At 44.3% G+C, this 22030-nt stretch overlaps 1 protein-coding gene and 2 pseudogenes across 2 annotated transcripts; all 3 read right to left on the reverse strand.

The window, feature by feature from the left end:
* Window positions 1–4898: 4898 nt before the first annotated feature.
* Gm5662 (predicted gene 5662) lies at window positions 4899–8761 on the reverse strand. The gene is made up of 2 exons (NM_001013824.3): window positions 8574–8761; window positions 4899–6552 (listed from the first exon to the last, which is right to left on the reverse strand). Exon 2 carries the CDS (start codon window positions 6250–6252, stop codon window positions 5818–5820), a length of 435 nt encoding a protein of 144 aa, NP_001013846.1. The 5' UTR covers window positions 6253–6552; window positions 8574–8761; the 3' UTR covers window positions 4899–5817.
* On the reverse strand, window positions 14447–17052 carry Gm21039 (predicted gene, 21039; annotated as a pseudogene).
* Window positions 17131–21334, reverse strand: Gm7104 (predicted gene 7104; annotated as a pseudogene). The gene has a single exon (NR_033570.1). The product of NR_033570.1 is annotated as a predicted gene 7104 (transcript).
* Between the last annotated feature and the right edge of the window lie 696 nt (window positions 21335–22030).

The following is a 22030-nucleotide window of genomic DNA, read 5'->3' on the forward strand; positions in this document are numbered from 1 at the left end:
TAATTAGATCCAGGCATGATGGTACACACCTTTAATCCCATGAAACAAGCATGCTGATCTCTGCATTCTAGGTCAATCTACAGAGCAAGAACCAGGATAGCCAAGCTTAGGCAGTGAAGGATTTAGAAAACATAGAGCTAGTGATAATGTAATAGTACAGGGGGATCATGTTCTAGTTCCTGTAAGCAGCAGAACTCGGCAGCTTCAGCCATGTGGCTCTGGCTCTAGAGTTAAGAATGGAAGGAACTACTGGGAAAATTGATGCTGGTTAGCTGGAGCTAAGGAATTAGCAGTGATTAAGAAGAGACCAGCATCGTTGAGGTGAAATCTTCTGGAAATTGTTTTCTGGGAGCACAAAGAAGCTGTGTTCCAGAGATACCCAAGGTTGTACCTCATGCTGCGGCTGGACATGCTAATGTGTAAGAGTCACTAAGGTGGTACTGCTTGTGAATGAATGAAGGGATCATGGAGAGAAGCTGAGGCTTAGCACTGTGAGAGGCCAGGGTAGGCCATTGGAGAAGGTGAAGCCTCAGCTTTAGTTGATGGCCCAGGACTGGAGGGGCCATGCAAAGGATTTGAGGCTTGGCACCCTGAAGAGAGCCTATGAAAGGCTATTGGTGAAGCCTAGTTGGAGTGGAACACCCCAGTGTATTGGAGATATCAGTACCATGGGATGATCATCAAGAACAGCAGCTGTAGTTGAGTGGATCAACGTGAGCATAGAGTGCTACAGAGGGCAGAGCTGGAAAAGTGGTGCCAGCCCTTAGGAGGATTCCAAAAGATCAATTGGAATCCCAGACACCGAAACAAGAAGCTGTAACATTGAAATTGCCTTGGAGACTCAAAGATGTTAAAGATGCCAGAGCCATGGAATACATGCTGAGGAAAGCTGCTAACAGGGAGTGGAACCAGCCCAGGAGAAAGCAGTTTGTTGCAGTCAACAAAGATGAAAAAAGGAGTGGAGATCTGAAGACCGCTTTGACATCAGCCATGGAGATGCAGAGTTTGGAGTTTGCCCAGCTGGTTTTCTGCCTTGCTTTGGGGATTACAGTTAATTAAGTTGAATAAATCTCAGAAGAAACCTTGAACTTTGGACTTTTAACATTCTTGCGACTGCTATAGACTATGAGGACTTTGAAAATTGGACTAAATGCATTTTGCATTATGCTATGTTTAAGTATGGCCCCCATAGACTCATGTTTTTGAACAAGTCTATGAGGACTAGGGAGTGGAATGTGATGGTTTGTATTTCCTTGGACCAGGGAGTGGCACCATCTGAAGATGTGGCCTTGTTGGAATAGGTGTGACCTGGTTGGAATGGGTGTGTCACTGTGGGTGTGGGTATAAGATCCTCACCCTAGTTGCCTGGAAGTCAGTCTTCCGCTAGCAGCCTTTGGATGAAGACATAGAACTCTCAGCTCCTCCTGTGCCATGCCTGCCTGGATACTGACATGCTCCCACCTTGATGACAATGGACTGAACCTCTGAACCTGTAAGCCAGCCCCAATTAAATGTTGTTTTTATAAGACTTGCCTTGGTCATGGTGTCTGCTCACAGCAGTAAAACCCTAACTAAGACACTTTCTCTCTTTCTTTCTTTCTTTCTTTCTTTCTTTCTTTCTTTCTTTCTTTCTTTCTTTCTTCCTTCCTTCCTTCCTTCCTTCCTTTCTTTCTTTCTTTCTTTCTTTCTTTCTCTCTTTCTTTTGTTTTTTTTAATTGAGACTTTCTTTTATTAGATATTTTCTTTATATACATTTCAAATACAATCCTGAAAGTTCCCTATACCCTCCACCCACCCTGCTCCCCTACCCACCCACTCCAACTTCGTGGCCCTGGCATTCCCCTGAACTAGGACATATAAAGTTTGCAATACCAAGGAGCCTCTCTGTTGGGGCCGACCTGCAGCTCTCATGTCTGGGTTCGAGCCTAGGATGCTTCTTGGAAGTGAAAGAAAAGAGGAAATCTAGGCGGGTAAAGAGAGAAATAGAGTCAAGACTGTATTCTGATCAAGACTCCAATTTAATGTTGTTGAAGACACTTTATAAGGAATAGGGGAGACCCATTCCCAATCATGCAAAGTTCCTTTGAAGTTGTCAGATCAGACTTTTAGTAGGAAATTGCGAATATCACAGTTCAGTGCTAACTCCAGAAAATCTTGGAGAACTGGTTCCATGTCAAGCAGGTAGCAGGTAGTGGCACATCAAAGGAGAGTGATGAGAAGCAGCACAGCAGGTGGCTCCACCTCAGAGGTTGATGGTCTGAGGCCAGCCTAGCTAGGCTTGAAGGAGGTAACACCTCTCTTCCCAGTGATGGCCGCCTAGGCCATTTTCTGCTACATATGCAGCTAGAGATAAAAGCTCAGGGGGTAATGGTTAGTTCATATTGTTCTTCCACCTATAGGCTTGCAAACCCCTTCAGCTCCTTGGGTGCTTTCTCTAGCTTCTCCATTGGGGGCCCTGTGTTCCAACTTATAGATGACTGTGACAATCCACTTCTGTATTTGCCAGGCACTGGCATAGCCTCATATGAGACAGCTATAACAGGGTCCCTTCAGCAAAACCTTTCTGGCATATGCAATAGTGTCTGGGTTTGGGGGCTGATTATGGGGTGGATCCCCAGGTGGGGTAGTCTCTGGATAGTCCATCCTTTAGTCTTAGCTCCACACCTTGTCTCTGCAACTCCTTTCAGGGTTATTTTGTTCCCTATTCTAAGGAGGAATGAAGTATCCACTCATTGGTCTTCCCTCATTTTGATTTTCTTGTGTTTTGCAAATTGTATCTTGGGTGTTCTATGTTTCTGGGCTAATATCCACTTATCAGTGAATGCATATCTAATGACTTCTTTTGTGATTGGGTTATCTCACTAAGAATGATATCCTCCAGATACACCCATTTGTCAAAGAATTTCATAAATCCATTGTTTTTAATAGCTGAGTAGTACTCCATTGTGTAAATGTACCACATTTTCTGTATCCATTCTTCTCTTGAGGGACATCTGGGTTCTTGCCAGCTTCTGGCTATTATAAATAAGGCTGCTATGAACATAGTGGAGCATGTGTTCTTAGTACCAGTTTGAACTTCTTCTGGGTATATGCCCAGGAGAGGTATTGCTGGATCTTCCGGGAGAGGCTGAGGTTACTTTCAAAAGCCCACTCCATGTCCAGTCTCTCACTCTCTGCCTCTGGTTTTTAGAGCAGGATGTAAGTCTCAGCTACTGTTTTAGTGCCATGCCTATTTACCTAGTGCTTTGCTCCCCACAATGATGATCAGGAACTCACCCTCTGAAACTGTAGGCAATGCCCTAATGAAGTGCTTCATCTGTAGATTGCCTTGGTTATGGTGTCTCGGTGTTAAAATAGTAACAAGGACTGGAGAGATTTCTTTGCATGTGAGAGTGCTTGCTGCTTGATCAAGGAGCTGGAGCTGGAGCCGGAGCTCGATCGGAGCCTAACCAGAGCCGAGCCCAAGCGGGAGCCCCAGACCGAGCAAGTCCCTTTCTGGTAGTCGGTCTCCTGTGCCTGAGAAGTGCCAGAAACATGATTCTTCAAATAGATCTAAATCTCTAGCATCTGTATATAGCCAGAGGTCCCAATTCTGGACCATGTCCAGATCAGTTCACAGTGGCAGTTAAACTGTAAATCACTTGCCCTGGGAGCCTTTTTAAAAAACAAACAAACAACAACAATAAAAATAAATTCCCAAACCATACTTGCTAAAAATTCTAGTAAGTATGTGTTTTTATGTGATGTGGAATTTGGGTGGGTTTTGATTGAGTTTCTTTGTAGATATGGACGACCAAGGGGTTGTTGAAAACTAATTGTATTAAATGTCTTTTGCTAAGCCTTCTGCTCACACTTTTGTGACTGTCTGAAGTATATAGTTTGTGTATATTGATAGAGCTCATTTATAACTAAAGCATTTAATTTTTGTACTAGAAAAACTTTTGAATATTTTCAATTCACTTTTCAGATATGGTATCTCAAGGTTAGTTTAATTACTCAATTAAATTAATGAATAGTTTGGACACTTTAAAAGAGCTCATAATTGCCTGCCACTATGGCTCTAGGGCTAATGGTATCTTCCATCTTCTGTAGGCACCTGAATACATAAAGCCCATACAAATATACATCAATAAAATAAGTCTTGACAAAAAGAAAGGAATGAAGTAGAACAGGTAGGAAAGGGGGCTGGAGAGATGGCTTGGAGGTTAAGAGCACTGACTGCTCTTCCAAAAGTCCTGAGTTCAATTGCCAGCAAACACATAGTGGCTCATAACCACCTATAATAGTATCCAATGCCCTCTTCTGGTGTGTCTGAAGGCAGCTTTAGTACTCATATACATAAAATAAATAAGTCTTTAAAAAAAAAGGCCAGGTGTGGTGGCACAAACCTGTAATCCCAGCACTCGGGAGGCAGAGTCAGGCAGATTACTGAGTTTGACCCAGCCTAGTCTACAAAGTGAGTTCCAGGACAGCCAGAGCTATACAGAGAAACCCTGTCAACCTCCCCCCCCAGCCCCCCAAATAAAATGAAGGGGTAGGAAAGATCGGAATGGTTGAAAAAAGGTGGTAAATTTCCATACAGATACATGAGCTATATTGAACTCAATCCTAGAAAGTCAACTCTATAAGAAGTGAGAATTGGTACAGGCCTGATACAGATTCATATGGTGAATTATCAGAGTAAGGAGCATTTTCTTGTGAGTACCATGTGGTATTGGTGAGGATGAGATCTACAACCCATCCTGAGTAAGAAGATGGTTTGGGAATAGACCTGCATTCTTCAAAAACATCCTGGTAGCATACCAGACATTTGTGGTCATAGTGCTTTCAGGCTTGTGTTGGGGAGTTCCCTCCTGGTTTGACAGCAGAGACCATCAGAATGAATTGATCTTTTTCTTTTTCAGAAATCATGTAATCATTTATTTTCATTATACACCAGAGATATAATGAACATATTAAAAAGAAAAAAATGTTTATATACCAACATATTTTTAATGTGTCTCTGTTTCTGGACTCCTCCATTCAGAAAACAGGAACCTCATTTACATTAAGCTGTGGGTCCTTTTACATTAACCTAAGCTTAGTTTAATGAAAGCTTAGCTTGCTTGTACAATTATGTAACTAACTTTACTCAATACACAGTAATTCATTTTCCAAAGCCTCAATACAGAAGGTAACTTATTGACAATGGCTTAACACAAACTTTACAAAGTAAACACTACTTTATGTGCTCTTAACAGCCTTAACCTGCCTTGAAAATGTCTCTATGCATTAATCAGAAGAGATTGACTTCTCTCGTTTATTTTCATTCTTTTTTGAGTATGCCTTATAGGATTCTATCTAAACATTGCCACTGTTATATTTGTAAACACAGGAAATTATCATCTCCTCTAAGCATTGAATTTCTGCAATTCCTAATTTTTAAAACTCAAAATTGCTACCGATCTAACTTTAAACTGCAATGTAAGATGCAACAATTTATGGGTGGAAAGAACTTAAAGGATCAAACAAGTGTATACAACCAGGGCCAGAAATGAAAGGTCACAAATGAAATGGCAGTCCCTTAACAGTGCACACTGCTGTGTCCTGAGTTCAATTATACCCATAAGCACAAAGTGTTAACTTGTCACTTAAGTTAGATAACTCAACATCTTAGGTTTTCAAAGATATAGAATACTTCAAAACATAAAATACATCAGTTTGCATTAACAAGACAAACGCAGGCCAAATGAAGTTTTACTTAACAGCTGAATGTCAAGATGCCAATTGTGTTGAGGAATCTTCAGAGAACTTGGAATATAGCATGCTTAGATTATGTTAGATATCATCAATGTCTTCATCATCCTCTCCAATATCATCAAACACGATTTCATCATCATCCCCAGCACCAAATGTGTCCATTTCATTGATTTTGGCATGTTCTGGAAGTTCTCCATAGGCCTTCAGACTTCTTGCTTCATCTGGATTGTACTTTAATATTATATCAGCTTTGTTATCTTGATAGTCTCTTAGACCAATCAATATAATGTCTGAGGTATTTATCCAAACCTTTTTTCTCAACTTCCCTCTTATGTGGCACAGCCTCCTTACACCATCAAAACACATTGCTTCCAACCGTCCACATCCCAGCATTTTGGTCACCTGAGCATACTCTTGCCCATATTCTTTAAACACCAACTCTCTTTTCTCTGATTCATTTTCATTTTTACCTCTGCGCCTGTTTTTGCCTCCTTTGCCTTTATTCTTTGGCATGATGGAAAAGGCAACCACAGGAGTCGGGTGAGGGACTCCTGGCAGACAGTGGCTGTGACTCAGTTCCAAGAGCTACTATACTCTTAGGATCGGTACCAGGAAGTATCTAACAGTGGTAGATCTGAAAGCAACTCATGTAAGTATAGAAGATCCACAAACCACAAAATGTTCCAGAGTCCTGTCTTCTGAGAGTTACAAAATAGTACTTCGGCTTCTGGCCTGGTGCTCAGGAAGGTGTAGTCTCCCTAGTAGTGACAAAATACAGCAGGACTCCTTTACTTTTGTAGTTCCTGCATTGACCTTTTAAAAAAAATTAAAAGTTTTCGTTGGAAATCTATTTGGAAAATAATTTTTTATCAATATTTCTGCACACAACATTGAATTGTATAGCTTTTTTTAATTAGATATTTTCTGTATTTACATTTCAAATGTTATCCCCTTTCCTAGTTTCCCCTCCAAAACCCCCCTATTCTCTACACTCCTGCTGCTCCCTAAGCCACCCACTCTTGCTTACTGCCCAATGCATTCCCTTATACTGGAGCATAGAACCTTCACAGGACCAAGGGCCTCTCCTCCAATTGATGACTGACTAGGCTATCCTCTACTACATATGCAGCTAGAGCCATGAGTCCTTCCATGTGTTTTCTTTCATTTTTAGTTCAGTCTCAGGGAGCTCTGGGGTTTCTGGTTAGTTCATACTGCTCTTCCTCCTAGGTGGATGAATTGTATAGCTTAATAAAAAATTGAATCTATCACTCTGAGGAATGTGGTTCTATATTTAAAAAGCAGTCTAAGACTTCATAGAACACTTAGTAGATTCAGATACCATTTTAATACATTTTTAACTAGTTTTGATTACGCAAGATTTCAAGTTCATTGGTGTTCAGACCTTTAATATATCACAAGAACACTGAAAATATGTACCACGGCACTTTAAATGGACATGCTTGGAGCATAATAAAAACAATTTCAGGACTGGAAAGATTGCTCAATGCTTGAAAGCATTCACTATTCTTTCAGAGGTCATACATTCTATTCCCAAGAACCAGTGTTTCACAACTATGTGTAATGGGTACTGAAGCCCTCTTTAGGTTCTTGTGTCTAAGACAGGTAGAGTATGGTCATAGATATAAATTACTCTTAAAAAATTTTTTTTCGGTTCACAGAAGAATGAAAAATTGAAGAAAGTCACAGGTTATGTTGCTTAGATCCACTTTGGGACACAAAATAACACATGAAAGCAGTTGACATAGGCACATATGATAAGTACTTGAAGTCATGGTGCATCCAGTGAAAACAGAAAAGCAAAGGCCCACCAGAAAGTTCATCTCCATCTCCTTAAGATGTGAGAAAGGCTTAGTAACAAACCAACCAGCCAGAATAGTACAAAACAAATTCACAACAACAACATCCCCAGAAACACTATTGAGTTCATTTTCTGTTGGCCATCTCCTTCTGGGTATGGGGCTTTCCCTTAAGTGTGGTTCTGTACATAGTGAGACCCCCCTTGGAGAAAACCAACTTTTCCTTTGGGATCAGATACTAGAGATAGTGTCTGGAACCAAAGCAGGTCCTCTGCAAGAACAGCCAATGCTTTGAACAACTGAGCTGTTTCTCCACCCCATATCTGCTAGTTTTTACAAATGACATTCAAAAACATACAAATGAAAGCTAACTGAATCTTTGTGTTCTCCAAGCCCAGCCTTTTTGAGAATTTACTTGTGGCCATGCTATGGTGAGCACAAGATACACTCTGCACCCCTGGTATTTTTCTTGTGTGCATCCATTTCAAATTCTACCTTTCCCCTCATAATCCTATTAACCTATATCATAGTGCCTAAAGAAGCTTTGAATATTTGCTACCCCTAACACTTAGCATAACTCACTCTTACTTTTCTGGACCAAGGCTAGGACCACACTAGTAAACATCACCTGTTGGTTCCAGTTTCATTTCTGTGCTGCTGTTAAAATACTCCAGCAAGACACAATTTCCAGAAGGAGGGGTTATCTGCTTTACAATTCCAGGTTACAACCCACCAAGGGATGTCAAGGCAGCTAGTGAAATCCCACACACACTCCAAAGCAAGAGGGACTTGCTTCCTTGCAGAGAAGGAAGGAGAGAGGTAAGAAGGCAGGCAAGGAACCTCATGAAAGACCCCAGTTTCTGAGTAGCCTAGTCACCAAGGAAGGCCACAAGAGGTTCTAGACATGGTTGTGGCCAGGTTTCCTCTGCTCCCTAGCTTAAACAATCCTCAAAGAAAAATGGAAAATATATGTTCTCCCAGAACTTTCCATAACCAGAACCCAAATCCATGACCTACCTGGTGAGTACCATCTTCTTTGACGAAGGACTAAGAGATGATAGAACGATGATTGTTTCCTTCTGGGATAGGGTTTTTCTGTGTACACGAGGCTGTCCTGGAACTCTTTCTACAGAACAGATTGTCCTAGATCGGATGTCCTCTTGCCTATGTCTCCCAAAGTGAAGGCAGCAAGATGAGACTACTCTGTCTCAGCCTGAGCAGAGCTTGAGTATATATACATTTCCCTAAAGCCCCGCCTCTACAATGACACACCTCTAATCCAAAAAGGCCACTCCTCCCAATAATACCACACCTTGCTCCAAGAATAATTCAATCACCACACCAAACAAACAAACAAAAGGACACTTCTTAGCTGGGCGTGGTGGCCCACGCCTTTAATCCCAGTACTCTGGAAGCAGAGGCAGGTGGATTACTGAGTTCGAGGCCAGCCTGGTATACAAAGTGAGTTCCAGGACAGGCAGGGCTACACAGAGAAACCCTGTCTCAAAAAAAAAAAAAAGTACACTTCTTACTGCCTACTGGTTTTCTATGGTAATGAAAAACAAAACAGGCTACTGAGGACAAAGTTAAAATAATGAATGTGGGAAATCAGAAACACATAGAGGAAAACCTGGGATGTAGGGTTGATTGAAAGGGATGGTGCTGGAGAGATGGGCCAGTGGTTTTTAGCATTGAATGCCCTTTGAAGGTCCTGAGTTAAAATCACAAAATCCACATAGATGCTCACAACCATCTATAAATACATCTGACGCTACCTTGTGACACATCTGAAGACAGTTACAATGTAATTTGACATAACAATAAACAAATCCAATCAGAGTAAGCAGAGGTCCTGAATTAAAATCCCAGCAACCACATGATGGCTCAAAACGATCAGTACAACTACAGTGTACTCATATACATAAAATAAATGAATTAATTAATTTTTTTAAAAAAAGGGGAGTCAGGTGTGATGGTACTCGTCATTAATCCTAGCACTCGGGAGGCAGAGGCAGGCAGATTTCTGAGTTTGAGTCCAGCCTGGTCTACAAAGTGAGTTCTAGGACAACCAAAGCTATACAGAGAAACCCTGTCTCAAAAAAAAAAAAAACAAAATAAAACAAAAAAAAGTGTGGGGGTGGGGAGATGGCTATGTTTTCTTACAGTCAAGGCTCATTTTCCACAAAGGCATATCATATGGGATGCTTGTATCATGATGATCCCTCATTGTCCTCATAGGACTATGGTTATATAGAGATCAGCAATTTTACTTACAACACAATTAACAGAGTAGATCTGTAAAGCTGATTTGCTGTCACAGTGGGGAAAGGCTCTGGCTGCCATGCTTGACTACCGGAGTATTCTCAGATACATGAATGAAACAGAATATCTCAGGTTGTTCTCTGACCTTCACACAGGTGTTGAGGTATGTTGACAAACGCACACAAAAACAAAAACCCACACACTCATACACTACGTGCAACAAATCTTATTTTATAATTTTATTATATGTATATAAAGATGTTTTGTGTGTATGTCCATCTGTAACCACATGCATGCTTGGTGACCATGGAGGTTAAAAGAGGGCATTGGACCCCCTGGGTACTGTAGTAGCACATGCTTGTCTGCCACCATGTGGATGGTAGGAATTATTGCTCTTAACTGGCCTCTTAAACCCAAAAATGTATTATTTTTAAATGACTTACTGCAAGCAATGCTTTCCTTTAATTATGTGGGATGTGGGTTTGATACCCTTGTGCTAGATTTTCATGAGTGCCCTAGTTCATCTGCCTCTAGAACTTAGCAAGTCACCTGAGTTTCAGCCCCTCCTACCCAGCAACTTACAAAACATACAAAGAACAAACCAAACCTTCAGAAGGCCTAACTTCTCTCTGTCTCAGTTTTAAACCCTGGAAACTCAAAGTTGTGAGGAAGTTGCAGTGAGCTGACAGGGCTGAGGAGGAGGTTGCTCACTCAGTGCAGTACTCACTGCACAAGCAAGAAGACTTGAATTCAATGAAATTCATTTCTGTAAAACTGGTGGATGTATTATCAACAAACCCCAACAGCATAGCTTCAGTGAGCTTTTATCAGTTCACTAGCATTGGTTCTTGGAAAAGCAGGTTTGACCAACACAGGACACCCAGAACAACAAACACCACATGTGCTAGAGGAAGTTGTAGGTGTTGGCTGGTGGGGGCCAAAAAGATCCACACAAAGAGAAAGACTGGATTCTCTGCCTGCAAAGATGCAGTCAACAGCAACTTTTGTGGTCTGAATATGATTGGCCCAGGGTGTTGTAGTATTCTGAATTCTGGCCTTGTTAGAGTAGATGTGTCACCATGGTCATGGACTTTTTAAGACCCTCATTCTAGCTGCCTGGAAGTCAGTATTCTGCTAGCAGCTTTCAGATGAAGATATAAAACTGTCAGCTCCTCCTGCACTTTGCTGCCTGGATGCTACTATGTTCCTGCCTTAATAATAAGGCAATGAACCTCTGAATATTGAAGCCAGTCACAATGAAGTGTTATCCTTATAGAAGTTGCCTTGATTATGGTGTTTGCTCATGGCAGTCAAACCCCAGCCAAGTCAGAAGTTGGTACCAGGGAATGGGGTATTGCTGTGACAGGTCTAAAAATGCTTCTCTTTGGGAGAATGTAGATTTGGGGACTTTGGATTTGGAAAGCAGTGGAATGCTTCAAATGGGGCTTACTGGGCTATCTTAGTAGGAATATAGAAGACTCTGTTACTGTGAGTGATCTGAAATGTGCAGTACTGGCCCAAGAGATTTCAATAGAGAACTTCAGTATGTGGCTTAGAGACTGGTTTTTTTGTTTGTTTGTTTTGTTTTTTTGTCGCATTTTGGTGAACAGTATGGCTACTCTTTACCATAGTCTGAAAAGCCAGAATGAGACTAAGATTCAGAAATTCAGATTAATTGCATTGGCAAAGGAGGTCTCAGAAATGCCCATCATAGTCTTTGTTCTCTGCTTACATCTCATGAAGAACATTTGGAATATGCATAACTAGATTAGAAAGGAAAAGTACAAAATAAATAGTATTAAAGGGGGTGGCGCACCAGGAAGTGAAATGGTGCTGAATTCTGAGTTCAAGGATATTAAATTGAATTAAGGGAGTTGTGACCTTGTGGCAAGATGTGACACAATGAAATTTAGATCCAGTATGGTGGTGCATTGCTTTAATCCCAGGAGATAAAGCCAAGCAGATCTCTGAGGTCAAGGTCAGCCAGAGAAAGAGCAAGTTTTAGGTGAAGAAAAGCTTAAATCCAGGCATGATGGTACACACCTTTAATCCCAGGAGACAGGCATGCAGATCTCTGAGTCAAGGTCAATCTCCAGGCCAAGATTCAGGACAGTCAAGTTTAGGCAGTGAAGAAGTTGGAAAAGAGGAAGCTGGTGATGTTGTAAGAGAACAAAGGGAAAATGTTCCAGCCCCTGCAAGCAGCAGAACTTGTCAGCTTTGGCTGTATGGCTCTGGCTCTATAGCCAAGAGTAGGAGACTACTGAGACAATTGGTGATGGAGTTAGGAAATTAGTGGTGATTATTAAGAGACCAGCATTGCTAAGGTGAAATCTTCGGGGAAATGTTTTCTGAGAACACAAGGAACCTGTGTTCCAGAGATAGGCAAGGTTATGTGTACCTCCTGCTGCAGCTGGACTTGGTAATGTGTTGAGTCACCCAGGTGGTACTGGTTTTGAGAAACAAAACTCATAAAAGGAATGTCCTCTGGGAGCTTGACTTAAGAGACCCCACTCTCTGGTCTCATAAAAGTTCAAGCATGGAGTGACATCCCCAAGATGTCTGAGGGGAAGCACTTAGTCAATTTCAATGTATAGGAAAAAAAAAAAAAGAAGGAAAGTGAAAGTGGATGGGTGGGGATCAGCAGCTATTCTGCTAAAGTGCCTGGGGCTATGTACCAGAAAGCATTGAGGATGTGGCAGAGTTCTTCCAGAATACAGTCACACCTTGGCTTTATACAAGCTATGAGCTGAGCAATTAATCACAGACTTACTGAATGACACTAGAGACAAAAGGTGCAGCTAAGTGCCCCTTCTTCTTCTGCTTCTGCTTCTGCTTCTGCTTCTGCTTCTTCTGCTTCTTCTGCTTCTTCTGCTTCTTCTGCTTCTTCTGCTGCTTCTTCTTCTTCTTCTTCTTCTTCTTCTTCTTCTTCTTCTTCTTCTTCTTCTTCTTCTTCTTCTCCTTCTTCTCCTCCTCCTCCTCCTCCTCTTCCTCCTCCTCCTCCTCCTCCTCATTATTATTATTATTATTATTATTGGATATTTTCTTTATTTACATTTGTTTTTCTTTATTTCTTTCTTCCTTCCTTCCTTTCTTCCTACCTTTCTTTCTTTCTTTCTTTCTTTCTTTCTTTTTCTTTCTTTCTTTCTTTCTTTTTTTTTTTTTTTGTTTTTTTGGTTTTTTATTTTTTGAGACAGGGTTTCTCTGTTTAGCCCTAGCTGTCCTGGAACTTACTTTGTAGAGCAGGCTGGCCTGGAACTCAGAAGACTGACTGCCTCTGCTTCTCAAGTTCCTTTATTTACATTTCATCTATATCCCCATTCTGTTTTTTGGGTTTCTCCTTAAAAAAAAAAACTGCCCTTCCCCTATCCACTGCCCCCCCCCCCAACTCACTCACTTTTGCTTTCTGCCCCTGGTATTCCCCAACACTAGGGTATACAACCTACATAGGACAAAGGGCCTCTCCTCCCATTAATATCTGTCTAGGCCATCCTTTGCTGCATATGCAGCTGAAACCAGGAGTCCCACTATGTGTGCTCTTTGGTTAGTGGTTTAATCCCTTAGTGCTCTGGGAATATTGGCTAGTTCATACTTGTTCCTCCTATGGGACTGGAAACCTCTTCAGCTCCTTGGGTCCTTTCTCTAGCTCCTTCATTGTAGATTCTATTCTCAGTCCAATGGATGGCTGTGAGCATCCACCTCTGTATTTGTGAGGTACTGGCAGATCCTCTCAGGAGAGAGCTAGTAAGGTAGAAAATTTAAGTTTGCCCCCCTAGACCAAGTTGGAGCCAAGAAAGAAAAAGATATAAGTGGGGTGGATCCCCTAGTGAGTCAGTCCCTATATAGTCATTTCTTCAGTCTCTACTTCACACTTTGTCTCTGTAACTCCTTCCATGGGTGTTTTGCTCCCCCCTTCTAAGATGGATAGAAGTATCCACACTTTGGTCTTCCTTCGTCTTGAGTTTCATGTGCTTTGTGATTTGTATCTTGGGTATTCGGAGCTTCTGGACTTCTGGACTAATATCCACTTATCAGTGAGTGCATATCATGTGTGCTATTTTGTGATGGGGTTACCTAACTCAGAATGATATATTCCAGATTCATCCATTTGCCTATGAATTTCATAAATTCATTCTTTTTAATAGCTGAGTAGTATTCCATTGTGTAAATGTATCACATTTTCTGTATCCATTCCTCTGTTGAGGGACATATGACTTCATTCCAGCTTCTGGCTATTATAAATAAGATTGTCATGAGCATATTGGAGCATGTGTCCTTATTACATGTTGGAGCTACGTATAGCTATATGCCCAGGAGTGTTATTTTCTTAACCTTCCTTGTGACTTGTGAAAATTAGAAAGGGCAGTTTTTATGTGTCTGTAACACCTATAGAACTACCAAACCTGAAACAGAACTACAAAGGGCTGTGAAGTACAAAAGCCTCATTTAAAAAAAAAAAGATTTATTTATTTTTATTTCTAATTGTACACTGCAGTTGTTTTCAGATACACATGAGAACAGTGCATAGGATCCCATTACAGATGGCTGTGAGCCACCCTGTGGTTGCTGGGAATTGAGCTAAAGACCTCTGGAAGATTCATTAGTGCTCTTCAACACTGAGCCATCTATCCAACCCTAAAAGACTCATTCACAAGGTACAGATATATAAAAACACACTAACAAATTTCTCAATGTTACATGATTCTTCCAAATCCTATCTCTCAGTTGCTTTATTGTTGCCCCTCCTGCCACACAGTGTGGTGAAAGATATCAAGCCCAACAAAAGGAGAAAAGCCAAAAACATCAGAAAGCCTCTGGGGACAGAAATCTCCCTGCATTGCAGACATTTCTCAAAGAACTGCTTTAGAGGTATGAAGGAACCCTGAGCTTGTGAAGATTCAATTCTAGGCAAGTCATCCTCTTGGATGAGAAGTATCATCTTCCAGAACTGGACCTGGTCCTGCTTCATGAGTGCATTCCCACACAACTCCAAGAAATCATACAGGAGAGTGGACGTCACATCTGGGAGAGGCTCCATGTTTAAGATCCTTGCCAGCCATTACTTAAGCCATGAGCATGAGCCTACTGCTGGTTTCTATAAGAACACCGGAGCTGGATTATGGCAGCATAGAAATGGATCATCCCAGACATGGCTTTTAGAAAGTTGTACTCTTGTTCAACCTTGGAATCCATCACTTGGTAGCCAAGTATCCCTTGAGAATCCTCCAAAGTCATCCCTTCCTTGAAAGGTGGGTAGAAAGGAACAGAGTATGGACACTTGTGGAGATGAGCAATAATGAGGTCTCCCACTTTGGAGTGAAGCATCCATATACCAGATGCCACCACTGCAATAATAAATCCTGCTTTATGGTGAGAGGCCACTTCTTTCTCCCCTTGTTTCACAAATTTCTCTGCCAGTTTGTACTGGACAAAGTCCAGCCCCTCAGGGTTAAGAGTGACAGACACTGAATGCCCACCCGATTGGACAGGCTTTCCAGAGAGCAGGCTATGGATCTTGTCAAAGAACTCCTTCAGCTTTGTATTTGAGATGCTGTAGATCTGCCTCACTGGGATGGTGACTGCCTTCTGCAAGTCCAGTTTTATCTTTTTGGTCTGACTGTCCTTGCTGCTGGCCAGGTCTTCAAAGGAAAACACAATTGGCAGAAGCATCCTGAAGTTGCTGGTACCACTGCATCTTACTATCTTGTAGCTTCCCCTGCTGGTCTTTATTCTGTGTCCCTGCTGGGCTTGGGCTGGGTACAGAGCCCTGGGCAGGAGCCTCTGACCCCCAATGCACCTCTGACTCCTGCTGCTTGACCCAGGGCCTCATTCTTCTTCACTTCAGGGCCTATGTTGATCTCTGACTCCAAATTCAAGAGGAGGTCCTGCATTTTGTGCAGGGCCAGCTCAACCTTAGCTTGGTTCTCTGCTGTGGGATAGCCACTCTTCAAGGTGTTTCGAATGATTCTGGAGATGAGACCATACAGGTGGTTGCCCAGGATCTGGATGGCAGCCAGGTCCACATTCAGCAGCTCTTTGTGCTGACTGGAGGTATCCACCTGCTGGTTGAGGTGCAGGACCTCCTCTTGCAGGGGGTACAGGCTATGCAGATGGACCTGGCCTTCCTCCTTCCTAAGCTGCTCCTGCTCTGCTTGCTTCACATGGTGGTGGTCGTGGTGTTGCTGTTGCTGCTGCTGCTCTGCCTCTCTGTCTTAGTTAGGGTTTTACTGCTGTGAACAGATACCATGGCCAAGGCAAGTCTTAAAAATCAACATTTAATTGAAGCTGGCTTACACATACAGAAGTTCAGTCCATTATCATCAAAGGTGAGAGCATGGAAGCATCTAGGCATGCATGGCCCAGGCAGAGCTGAGAGTTCTACAACTTCATCCAAAGGAGGCTAGTGGAAGACTGACTTCCAGACAACTAGGGGGAGGGTCTTAAGCCCACACCCACAGTGACACATCTACTCCAACCAGGTCACACCTATTCCAACAAGACCACACCTCCATATGGTGCCACTCCCAGGTCCAAGAATATACAATCCATCACACTATCCAAGCTTTAGGTTGAGAATCTTGGCTCTGGGGTGAAACTGCTCAGCTTTCTGCTTCTCCTGATGGCCCAGGGCTTCTCTGGTACTCTTCTCCATCACTTCCTTTAAGTCCTAGAACTCCTTATGCAATTTCAGCTCCTTCAGATTGTCAAATCTCTTTAGCTGTTTGAATGCTAACTCTGAGAGGGCTCACACCTTCCTCTCTTGCTCCTCCTGCCACTGCCTCAGGCCCTGTGTTCTTCTCATCCTGGATGCCAATTCGAACATTCAATGCAACCTTCTGTTTTGATTGTCGGAGAGGCCTGAAGCACAATAGGTTCTTTGAAAGAGGCCTCATGTGTGCTCTGGGTTGCATTTGGAGTTGAGGTTAAGGGGGATTGTGGGATACTTCCAAGAGGAGACTTGTGTAGTGAGGATGGGACAAGCCTGAAGCAGATCCAGAGGATGGTGAATTATCAGAGGAAGGAATATTCTCTTGCATGTGGAGTGAGGTATTGTTTGGATGTGATCTCACACCCATCCAGAGTATGAAGATCATTTGGGGAGAGACCTGCATTCTTCCAAACCATCCCGGTAGCCCAGCAGCTACTTGAGCTCATAGTGCAGGTGGACTTTGCTGGAGTTGCTGAGAGCCAACAGTGTTTTCCAGCAGAGACCATCGGAATGCCTTGACCTTTTCACAAATATAATTTTAAATAAGTTTTCCTTTGAAATACATTTTGGAAAGTTTTTTTTTTTTTTTTTTGGCTTTGTGAGTAAATTGGTACCATTCATCTATGTTTTTAAAAACTTGTTTACAGATGGTAGAAGAGGGGACAAAGTACTCAAGGAAATCTCCTGTGGGTACTTGTCTGGCTTATCCAAGGAAGCTCCCTTAGCCCTTGCAGCTCCCTGCATACCCACTATGTGGATAGCCCCTGCATGCCCACTATGTGGATAGCCCCTGCATTCCCACTATGTGGATAGCACCTGCATACGCACTATGCGGATAGCCCCTGCATTCCCACTATGTGGATAGCCCCTTCATTCCCACTATGTGGATAGCCCCTGCATGCCCACAATGTGGATAGCCCCTGCATCCCCACTATGTGGATAGCCCATGGAATCTGCTCTGGCCATAGACTTGCAGCCCCTCCAAGTGGCTTGAGGGAACATTTGGACTGGGTTCTCACAGGACCCTGACCATCACAACCCAGCTATCCTGCAAGGGTCTAACTCCAGCCAGCCTACTCTGCCCACAGATAAATGACTAGAGGCTGCCAATAAAGCCAAGGTCACCTATCTAATGAGTGCTACAAAACTTGTTTCCTGACATGGGGACAGAGTGGCCTTGATGGTCAGGCCCTTTCTCAGGACACCTGGCAGCAAGGGCTCCCAGTCTCCACCCTGGAACTTGTCTGAGTAACAGATCATAACAGGCAAAAAGGAGTGTAGGCATGCCATCAGCCTGCACCAGGGACAACAGCAAGGTGCCTTTAGGGGAGGGCTGGCAGGCACAGCCTACCCAGAGCTTGGGGCTGCCTCACAAATTTCCCACATCTGGGTAGCATGGGCCCACCCACAGGGTGAGAGTTGCTTTTGGCAAGGGAATCATTTGCATTTTTCTTGACCCTGGCCACTGGGACAGGGGCCACATAGGCAGGCATCAGATCCTGTCTGTCCCCAAAGAACCACACACTATGAAATCTAAAGTTCATACAAACATTTATTTACTTCTGTTCCTACTCACAGAGGGAGGCAGTAGCCTGCAGGATGACAACCCAGAGTCCCTGGAAGTCCAGGCCAAAAGGCTGGCTTGGCTCTGAGGTTGGAGAGACCTGACGGGCTGGGGTGAGTTCTGGAAGTTATCCCACAAGGCAGGGCAAAATGCAGGCCCATGGGACTGACTATGAGGGGTCCGGCCCCTGGATCCAAGCAGCCCCAGAATTGGACCCCTCAAATGAGGAGGATGTGTGCAGGCTAGCAGGTTTAAATTAAAAATTAATAAAAATAATAGTGTAAAATAAAGAGACAACCCCTGTGTCAAACCATGAGGGCTTGTCCTGTTGTCTGCCTTATATACAAAGGAACAGAAGGCAGAGCCCACTGTCTGGAGCGGTGGTCTGGGGTAGGAGTAGGGGTGCCTAAATGGGACACAGAGGCTAGGCCAACTCTGCCCTGGGCTGCAGCAGGCTCCATGGGACAGGACTGGGGGAGGAGTAGGTGACATGTTGGATGGGTGTGGAGTTCAACTGAGGGTTGTTCTTAGTCCCACCTTTGGGCCCTCACTGCAGACCTGAAGCAAAAGCTCTGGAGGCATGTGGTCAGCTATCACTTTTTATTGAACAAATTGAAAAGAGGCCAAGTGCATCTGGGCTAAGGGATTCCGGCTAAGGGCAGCAAGGGTTGGAAGAAGGGGGATGGTATGGTAGTGTTGGGTGGGAGTCTTGGCTTGGTCTTGGCGTCTTCTCGGATCTTCCAGATGACAAGCTGCATACAGGCACTGGCATCCTCACTGGAGCTGTGCCCATTCACATTGTCTTGGATGATTTGTCTGAGGTAGTCAGCCATGAGGTTCTGCAGGGAGCGCTTATAGGGCAGGCCCCGGTGATGTGGGAACAGCACAGCTGTGTCTACCACAGTGCAGTGGATGACTTTGAGAGCCAGTAGGTCGCTCTCCAGGCTGTGTCCAATGAGGATGGTGTCTGCACTGAACATGCTCAGCAAGACAGCCTGTACGTCCCGCAGAGTGATGCTTGTGTCCACAAGGTCGGCCTCTGTCACCCCCGAGAACCTGGTATTGTAGTCGACAACTTCATTGTCAGGCTTGACAAAGGTATCATACTTGACTTGTAGGTCTGTGTCCACGACTGTGACTCGGGTCACCTCCAGGCCATATGTAGTGTAGGACATCTCACAGTCGAGAGCAAAGACCCCCGCATGGGCATCTTTGGGCAACTCCTTCTGGAAAGTGCGCACAAAACCCTCCAGGTTCTCTGTCCGGCCATCGAGCACATGTTGCTTGGCGACCTGACAGCCTACAGAGCCAACCAAAGCTGAGCAGCACACATACTGGGACTCCCAGCCCCCTGCCACTCGATTCAGCTGCAGCCTCCCCCAGTGGTAGTAACACTCTGCACTGCTCACACAGAGGCCCGCAGAGGACACAGGGAATTCAATGCCACAGCGATGGCAAATTCTGCGGGAGGGGTCCTTGGGCTTCTTCTCCTTGGCAGTGAAGATGACTGCAGCCCCTGGACGCTCTGGGTGGGGGAAGGGGTAGCCATTCTCCTTCAGCTGCTCCTGAGTGAGTAAGTACTCCCTAAGGTGGCAGTACAGGGCATACCCTGCAGAGGCACTGGGTATCAGTGCTCTCAGCTCCTCTACCTGCTGGCTGCTGGGGCTGTTCAGTGAGAAGCTGGTTTTAGCTGCCAATTTGCCCCCCAGTACAACCTCATGGGACACAACCCTGCGGCCACTGGCTTTGCTGAGGTTGAGCATGGTGTTGGGGGCCAGCCCCCTTAGCTTCTTAAGGATGTTCACGGCCACATTCAGGTATATGTTCTTGCTGGAACTGAGGTCATATGCCACCTTTTCCCCGTTCAGGGCCTTCTCAATGGCCTCCTGTTTGGACGAACAGAACTTGAGAAACTCCTCAATGAACAGGTGGAGATAACCTTGGGGGACCACAATGGGGACCGTGCCGCCAAATTCTTTCGGGATAACGGGCTTCTTTAGACTCTGGAGTGATGGGCTGTGGACGATGCATTTGGGGGTGAAGTTGGTTGTTATCTTAGATGCCATCCTTGACAGCGTGGGTGTCTTCAGTGGCTGACTGCCAGGTTTGGGACTGTGGGAAACCTGGCTGCTGCTGGCAGGGAGAACCCTCTTGGAAAGCCCCTCAGTTGACCCTGGGGTGGCCTGTAGCCAACTGGCCAACTCCCTTAGTGCTTGCTGTGCTCGCAGGTACCACACCTCCTGAGCAGTTACGGACTGTGCTGCAGGAGCCACGGGGGTCTTCTTTGGGGCCTCTGCCCCCTTGCCTGGCTTGCAAAGGTGTGAGACCTCCCTCTTCTGCCCTGGGAATGAAGTGGTTAGTCCCGCAAGCATCTTTTCCTCAGCCTTCTCCTTGGGTGGCTGCTGGGTCAGCCAGTCCTTGTCCTACATCTTCACCCTGTTGGACTCGGTGAAGATCCGCAGGCACTCCTCCATAGGGTCCACATGGAAGTCCACCTCCTTCTCCAGAGCCGAGTAATCCACATCCTCCTCTGCACACTGGCTGTCTCCTGAGGACAGCGAGGAGGAGAATGAAGAGGACAATGGGGAGGGCATTGCAGGGGTCACAGGTGGCGAGGCCTTGAGACAATTGGGAAACTTCATCTCTTCCAGCCCCAGGCTGGAGTTGGAGTCTGATTTTGATCTGAGCTCATGCTGGGCAGGGTCGGGGCCAGACCTGGGGTGCTCCCGCTCCCAGTCCTGAGTCCTCCTCCTTGCTTTCAGCCCCAAATAGCTCTGTGTGTCTCAGGTTCCGTTTTTTGAGCTTAGGGGTGTCCTGGGGGGCTCCTTCATTCAGGGAGCGGGCCTTCTGTTCCACCAACTTGCCCGAAGGCATCTTCCTTGTACTGCCAACTTTCCAGGTCAGTGGTGCACCAGGACCATGCCTAGAGCCTTGGGGCCCTGTGTTGGAAGTGCAGCCCATCCCCCCTTTCCCTGGGCTGGCCACTGTGGTCACAGAGGATGACTTTTTCTTGGTTCCTTTAGGCCCCTGGGCCTTGCCCCTGGGGCTACTAGCAGGCAGTTTCTTGTCTGCACAAACCTTTTCCTTCCCTCTGGGCCTGGCTGGGTCTTCCTCTGTCTTTCTTTTTTCTTTCCTTCGGACCCTGCCCTTGTGGCAGAGGCTGGCTGGGGTACCAGTTTTCTTTTTTTTGGTTTTACTCTCCGTGGGAACACCAGTATCTTGAGAGGCCATGCTTGGGGACACTGGAATTCCTCCTCTCACTTGCCCTGGAGGCTTCTGCTCCTACTTTTTGGACTTCACTGCTGCTGTCTTGCCCTGAGAGCTGGAAATAATTTTTTTATCAAAATTTCTGCACACAACATTGGATTGTATAGCTTAATAAAAATTTCATCTTATCTTTCCAAGGGATGTTGATATATATATATATATAGATAGATAGATAGATAGAGAGAGCAGTCTAAGATTTCATAAAACACTTAGTAGATTCAGATACCATTTGAATAGTTTAAAGAAGTTTAGAATACACAAGATTAGAAGGTTACCTGTGTTTATCATGCCTTTAATATATCACTAGAACACACACAAATATGCACTGCTGCAGTCTGAATGGACATGGTTGGAATATGACGAAAATAATTTCAGGTTTTGTGGTGGCCATCTTCTAGAGAGATTGTTCAGCATTTGAAAGCACTGACTGTTTTTCAGAGGTCCTGAGTTCAATTCCCAGCAACCACATGATGGCTCACAACCATTTGCAATGGGTTCTGATGCAATCTTCTGGTTGGTGTGTGTGAAGACAGCTAGCATATTCTCATAAAAGTAAATAACTCTTACAAAAATGTTTCTCCAGTTCACAAAATGAATGAAAGCTTGAAGAAGCCACAGGTTTTGTTACTTATATCCACTTTGGGACACAAAATAACACAGGAAAGCAGTTGACAT

Source organism: Mus musculus, chromosome 12 (assembly GCF_000001635.26).
Source record: "Mus musculus strain C57BL/6J chromosome 12, GRCm38.p6 C57BL/6J".
Taxonomy (NCBI): domain Eukaryota; kingdom Metazoa; phylum Chordata; class Mammalia; order Rodentia; family Muridae; genus Mus; species Mus musculus.